The following is a 7,447-nucleotide window of genomic DNA, read 5'->3' on the forward strand; positions in this document are numbered from 1 at the left end:
TTGTTTTCATTATTATCTTTATTGATTGAAACAACACTTAAACATATTTTTCTTGATTCTACTGCTCTGGCCGCGAAAACTGTTGCGCAACCTCCTGGATTTGCTGGGCACCGGCCCCATTCGACCTCGGTATCACTGATATTCAACCTGGAATAAAATTGCTCATTAGTTAATTAGATAATTACAGGGATATAAAGGGATAAGACAATGGCTGATAAATTGATGTTCATCTCTAATGATGATACACATCGTTACCCCTTCTGTAGATTACAATAAGTGATTGAAATGTTAGGACACTCAACTTAATGAACCAACCAATAAAAAATCAATAAAAGTACCCAAGGTTGTTAGGCCAAAGAATAAGAAAATGTTATTTGAAAACTTTGGGGGCTAGTGTAATTTACAGCCCAATGTCCCATCCCTCCCTACTAAATATCTAATCTATAATACAAAGTAGAACGATGTCTGTCCGTCCGTCTGTCCGTCCGTCCGTCCGTCCGTCCGTCCCAAAGATAAAGCCTATACTCGCTGTTTACGCAAATGTGTCAGAACTTCCCCCCCCCCCTTACTCTCACACCTAAATTTTTTCTTTTGAAAGCAAAAATAAAAGTGTGTAGGTTCGACTCCCCCTCTCCCCCCTCATTCATTTCCTACAGGCATCTTGACACGTGGCAAAAAAATCAGCAAACTTATCTAACTAAACATCTTTGAAAACGCAGAACGAGAAAAAATAAAGGGAAAGCTTACCTGGAAAACATAAGCAGTAACAACATCCCTGGCTAACAAGAACATGCTGTGTCCATACTACTCGGCATCATAACAGGGAACCCGATCTTGTCTGCCTCCGCCTTCAAGGTGTCCAGGCTCTGGTCCTCTCCGTGGTAACCGTGGATTACAGGTACGTTAGCGGCTTCCATGATCATCTAAAAAACAGGTTAAATATTAGAAAAATTGTAACGACAGACTTCTTTTAAATACACAGTTGCTTTTCCTAGAGCCTACTTGTGTTTCGTCTTAAAAGAGGATGGTTGGAGGGTTTTTACCAATGAAAATATTCGAGGTCATTTTTCCAAGAAGCGGTGTCATACCCCCCCCCCCCCCCGCCAAAAAAACAGCATAAACATTCCCTGAAAATTATGGAAGACCAGAAGATTGAGATCGTACAGGACAAATGAACAGACATCCTGTTACTCCGGTATAGTATAGAGTGTTATTTTTTTCTACTTGAAATCAACCAAAATAAGTTCCTGAGTAGCTACTCTATCATTTACCTTAGATGTAGACTTGATACCCATATCTCTAATGGCAGTGGACGGTGGACCAACAAATATAACTCCTTTCTCCTGATAAAAAAAAAAATTTAAATTAAAAGGTAGGTATCATTCTTATTAATATAATATTACATTCTTGAAATTAACCAGAAAAAAACGTAAGCAGTACAGTGGCGTGCACAGGGTTTTTACGGGAAGGGATGTAATCTTAGAGGTTTTTAAAAAACGGGGGGGGGGGGGGAATCTACATAATTTTAATTTTAAGGGGTGTGTTGTCAACCCCATTCCTCACACTAATGACCGTGGACAAGATAATGAACGAAATATACATATATAAATCCCCAAATATATTGAACAAAACAACACCTTAGATTAGTTCAGACACTGCTAGTTTGAATGAACCAATCAAGATTTAAAGTTGTGAGCTAACGTGTTTATAAAACTTTGGGTACCAGTATAACTTCCAGTCTAATATCCACTCCCTCCCTGCAGTCAAATGGAAAATATTACCTGTCCAGGGATATAAAATACACGTGGATATTATTAATGACATATCATGGAAATTTGTTGTCATGAATTTAGGTTCCTAACATGGACTTCATATATTGGTCAGATCGTTTACCCAGAAGGAGGTAAGGGGGTGTTGTAAGGGAGGAATAAGGGTGTATCTTTATTTTAGCCCGCTGTGAGTACCGCTTTATTAGAGTACATGAAAAACTGGTGTAACATCCAGGTAATAATATATCCATTTACCCAAGAATCTTAAGGGATAAGACAATGGTCGACAAATTGATGTACTGTACATGTACAACCCCATTGATGATACACAAAATTACCCCTTACATAGATTACCTTTTGTGGTTGATACGTTTGGACACTCAACTTAATGTACCAACCAATCAGGGATCACTTAATCCCCAAAGTTGTTAAGCCAACGAATAAGAATACGTTATTATAAAAGTTTGGGGACACGTGTAGTTAACAGCCCATTGTCCCCTCCCTCCCTGCATTTACCTGGCAAAGATTAGCAAACTCGACATTCTCGGAGAGAAATCCATAGCCAGGATGTACAGCATCGGAGCCGGTTTCCGCCGCAACCTAAGATAATACAGTGTATGGTCAATAGTAACTAAGCCCCTAGAGGCCTCTAGGGGCACTTGAGTTAGTGGTGAGTTGAAATAGATCCCAACATTTTTTTATTTTAGTTTCAATAGAAAAAGTAAAAAAAATCCATCTTAAGGCTTAAATATGATCAGAAAATAGAATAAAACCAACTCAGGACCTATGTGATGCCTACCTAAAATAGAGAACCCAATCGGATCAGTAGTTATTTAGAAAAAAAGTCTTACTGCTTTATATAATAGGATGATGCATATAAGAGTTATTTTAAATCTTAATAGGTAGATTCTTCCAAGTTTCAATTTAAATTATCAATCACACCATTAAGCAAAAAACAACACCCATTTTTTTTGCAATGTGAAAGGTGTGGGGAGGGGGGGGGGGGGCTGGGAAAGAGCCGACCCACTACCTTGAATTTTAATTTTTCAAAGTTTTTAAAAAATAAAATTTTTGGGGTAATTTTTCTTAGGCCTATAAAAAAATCCATGTATAAATTAAAACCTTTCCGAGACATACAATAAGCTTCAATGTAGAGGAGAGACGTGTACGTACGCTAGATATTTCGCTACAAACGAAGACAAACAAACATCCTGTTACTTTTATTTAAGGATTATTTTAATCAATCAATTCTTGTAATGTCCATCTAAAACTAATACCTAACAGTATAATGTCAGAGATATAAAGGGATAAGAAAATCTTTAATAAAGCAATAAAAGAGATGGTAGGCATTTAAAGTTAGCAAATTTGGAAATTACACTAATATATTTTGTTTATATACTAAATTGTTTAAAGTAAAAAGGTTCTTTGTCTTTAGCTTAAGATTTCGATAACTACTAAACCGATTGAGTTCTCCTTTATAGGTAGGAAAGCTTCTCATATGACACGGAATGGTTTTAGACTATATTTCTGTCCCCTATCTATCCTTTTTAATACAGAGCCCCTAAATGCTAGGGCCGCAGCCGCTAGCAATATCTAAACTAATCTTAAAATTTAAAATTTTACCTTGGTGGAGGGGATCTACCACCCCCTCTGCCACCACGTCCTCTGAAACCACCCCTGTCCCCTCCACGGTCTCTGCCTCTAAAGCCACCCTTATCACCTCCCCTTCCTCTAGAGCCACCTCTGTTATTTTTAAATGTTTTCATTTTGAAAAAAAAAAATTCGATGATTTTTAGTAAGTATTTTGGAAGATTAATTTTAAATTTTTTTATCTTAGGTACTGCTGTTTTATTAGCGCAGCAACTTTATAACAAAACTGTACGTCAGTCCATGGCGAAATTACAAAAAATGCATTGCTTTTAAACGTTACATTTAATAAATAGGCCTACCTAAAGATTTTCTAACTTTTACTTTTTAAAACAAAAACTTTCCTAGAGTAATGTGGGGGGCTGCGTCTTTCATACCTATCCCCGCCCCCACCCCGGCCTCTACCTCTGTAAGAACTGCGCCCCCTATCACCTCCGCCTCCACGTCCCCTGCCTCGTCCCCGGGATATTTCCACTCTCAGCCGTTCACCGGCATATAATGTACCGTTCATTTCCTTAAAAAATAAAGTGAAGTAAAAATAACTTCAAGACCTGAAGTTTGTTTAATAACAATAAGGTAAAAATAAATCAAAACAATTCCCTATAACTTAAAAATACCTCCTACCCTTGTGGAATATTCTAAACCCTTCTTGATCTCCCTAAACCTAACTAAAAGCAGTAGTGAAAGTTTCAAACAAAAAATTCAAGTAATGAAAAGGTGAAGGCAAGCCTTGACTTTTAAGGGGGTGGCAACACCCAGCCATTTTGTTGTAAAGAAACCAAAATATTGTTTGTATTATTATACAGATCTACAAAGATAAATATAAGCTGCGAAACTTTTCTGTAACTTACTTCTTCAACTGCCCCCTATGTTTCAAATGCTGATCTGAGGTCTTGTTTCTTTACAATCTAAATAAAAGAATTTGTTATAATCAAAAACTATAGGTATGAAACTAAAAAAATACGACAAAAGTAGAAACCTTATACTTTTTAGCTAGACCAAAATAATCAGTAGGTAACAAGTTTGAAATAGATAGGACAATTCCTACATGCTTGAATTAATGATAATAGCTATGAGTTTCGTCCATACAGACCGGCCATCCAACACTAATTATAGAAAAGCTTCGCGTTTACAAAAAACATAATTCCCTTCCACAAAATAACAATGATAACGTTTATGAGAGTAAAGCTCTCAAATAAGACAGTGGGACAAACGGAATTTTGTTGGTAAAACTTCAAGGATTTTAAGGGATAAGGCAATCCCCGATAAATTGATCCACATCATTAATGATTATTAACAAAATTACATCTTTATAATTATAATTTTTTTTTCAATTTTTTTCAATTTTGTACCCCCCCCCCCCCCCCCCCCGACTACCGACGAACAAGTATTTTAGGTTAGGTTAGGTTTTAGGCTAGGGAGCCGAGCGCTGCGGCTAGGCAGGCAAGGATAATACCACCTACTCTAATGAATGTAGAATATACGTGGATATTACGACAGGGGGAAAAAATTGTCGTTATTTTAGCTTGCTAACATGAAATTCGTTTATTGGTCAGTTTGTTCAACCAGTAGTAGGGTAAGGATTGGGTTTAAAGAAGGGGGGTATCTTTATTTTAGCCAGCTGTGAGCATCTCCTTATCAGAGTAAATGAAAATGTGGTACAACATCCCAGTAATAATATATCGATTATTTTTATAAACTTTAATGGAAAAAACATTAAAAAAATAATATACCTGTCTAGCTAACACTCTGGTAAGGGTTTCCATAGTCTTAAACCACTCCCGGATTAATTCTTCCCATAAAGTTAGTCCACTCAAAACCTAAAACAAACGAACTTATTTTGACAAGTAGAAAAGTTGGTGGAAAAATAATTCATCTAAATTAATGAAGCAAAAATTCGTCCCCAAACTTCATTTTTAATTCTTGATACAGATTTTAAAGGGTGGGGCTTAAAGGGTGTTAACTCCACTCAACCCGTAAAACCCCTTATTTGTTTCCCTTCAAAATTAAAAAAAAATATATTAGATTACCAACCTCAAACCTTTGAAATCCCTCATTTTATCCCTCTTAAAATTAAAAGCTTGACGTACAATCAACCATTGGTTGTCTTTAGGACGATTGGCAAATAGATCTGATTCCTGTACTGTAGAACAAATAAAACATTATGGAATGGATATAGAATATACGTGGATATTGATGACAGTGGAAAAATTGAAGTCAATTTAGGTTGCTAACATGAAACTCATTCAATGGTCAGTTTGTTTATCCAGTAGGACGGGACGGAATGGAGTAAAGGGGGCGAATTAGGGTTATCGTCATTTTAGCCCACTGGGAGTTTTACTTTATTAGAGAAAATAAAAATCTAGTGTAACATCCAAGTAATAAAATATCTATTTCTGCAGGTTATCTTAATTATAGTATAGCTAACATTACCTCTAGAAACTGATCCCAAAGTTCACAGGACACAACAACATAGAGATTAGCCTTGATCCATGTGACAATGAGGGTCTGGAAGATGGCCTGGGTCAACCTTCCTCCAAGGGTGTCCTCCCTGATAAGCATAGATAACTATTAACTAAAGATCTAAGAACAAATTAAATATAAATAGGCTATTTTTATTTAAGTGTGTAGGTAGGTATAAAGTATACTTTTTATCTAAAAATGGTATTTTTGTCTCTGATTTTATTTATCGCGTCGTATTATAGACAGCTTTCCGCGACTGGTAAAATGAGAAATTTTCAGATCAATAGCAATTTTGTTAGCCCCGAGGGGCCAAAGGACTGGCCTAACAAAGCTGGTATTGATAATATAATTTCTAGACTATTGTTCATAGAAAATTGTCTGTAATACGTAATTTTTCAGTATGGCCCAGAACCATTTTTAATCCAGGGGATATTTATCGGTTTCAAAGCCATACTGGAAACTCTTTGTTTTCAAATTTTTCAATATTGAAAAAAAAATTTCTAAGAGGATAATACCAAAAAAACAATTTAATGGACATTTTATATAATACGAAAAATTTCTTCCTTTCCCTGTACCTTATAAAAATCGTCGGAAAAAGCCGTTTTTTAAGCAAACAAAAGCGCGTTTTGCTCTATCTGTGAGATATTATGAATAAGATAATGTTAAGATGAGAAAAATTTACGTTCACAGTCCCTTTAAAGACACAATACCTGTAATAATAATGTACAAACTTTTCAACCACTAATAATACCCTGGCCTTTCTAATTAAAGCCTAGGCAGAGCAATGCTGGTTAGCTCAAACGTGTACCGTGGTTTCTGTAGAACTGTTCTTCTGAAGCCAATACAGGGTTACGAAAGTTTAAATTGATGTTTTTTTTTTTTAATGTTAATATTAAATGTAATATAGTTTTGTAATGACATATAAAATATATATTCGATAGAATATAAAAAAATATAGTGCATTCAATATTAAAAAAAATATTTAAATATATATATAGTTGTTAACCATATATGATCCATATAAGAATCTATTTCCGGCCGGGTTCTTAAAAGATATTGCCGCGTTTTTTCGACATTTTTTAAGCTATGAATAACAAGCGCGACATTCGCGAAATCTAAAAGAGTATACAATGATTTATTTAATTATTTCGCTTTTGATGGTACGGCCTTCATAGAAAAAAAAAGATTATCTTCAATCCATTTTTGCTGCATATTAATTAATGCATCTTTTTAGAGCTGTGTTAGACATTAGAAAAATTGCTAAAAAAATAATTTAAAATTCAGTATTTTTATGTTATATACTCTGTTTGAAATTCTATCGTCAACGTTCAATCAATCAATGTCTAAAAAACGCCGAAAAAATGTGGCATTCATCTTTTAAAAACCCATCTCGGTGGTATTTCCGGTTGGCAAAGACAACATAAATATAGAAATCATGAAACATTGTTGTTCCACAATTTTGCCACATTTTTAAACATCTTGCTTAAAAAAAATCTTCCTTGTAAATTCTACAAATTTAAATATTTAGAGAAAATTGAGTAGTAATTTACTTCTTGATTCAAAATATT

General features: G+C 35.0%; 1 protein-coding gene across 1 annotated transcript; it reads right to left on the reverse strand.

The window, feature by feature from the left end:
• LOC145317567 (uncharacterized) lies at nucleotides 1–5,233 on the reverse strand. Its single transcript, XM_080158710.1, has 8 exons — nucleotides 5,150–5,233; nucleotides 4,268–4,324; nucleotides 3,761–3,930; nucleotides 3,393–3,512; nucleotides 2,286–2,369; nucleotides 1,272–1,343; nucleotides 748–923; nucleotides 1–147 (listed from the first exon to the last, which is right to left on the reverse strand). Exons 3-7 carry the CDS (start codon nucleotides 3,925–3,927, stop codon nucleotides 920–922), a joined length of 447 nt encoding a protein of 148 aa, XP_080014836.1. The 5' UTR covers nucleotides 3,928–3,930; nucleotides 4,268–4,324; nucleotides 5,150–5,233; the 3' UTR covers nucleotides 1–147; nucleotides 748–919.
• Between the last annotated feature and the right edge of the window lie 2,214 nt (nucleotides 5,234–7,447).

This window comes from Acartia tonsa, chromosome 4 (assembly GCF_053477335.1).
Source record: "Acartia tonsa isolate MP-2025a chromosome 4, ASM5347733v1, whole genome shotgun sequence".
NCBI lineage: Eukaryota > Metazoa > Arthropoda > Copepoda > Calanoida > Acartiidae > Acartia > Acartia tonsa.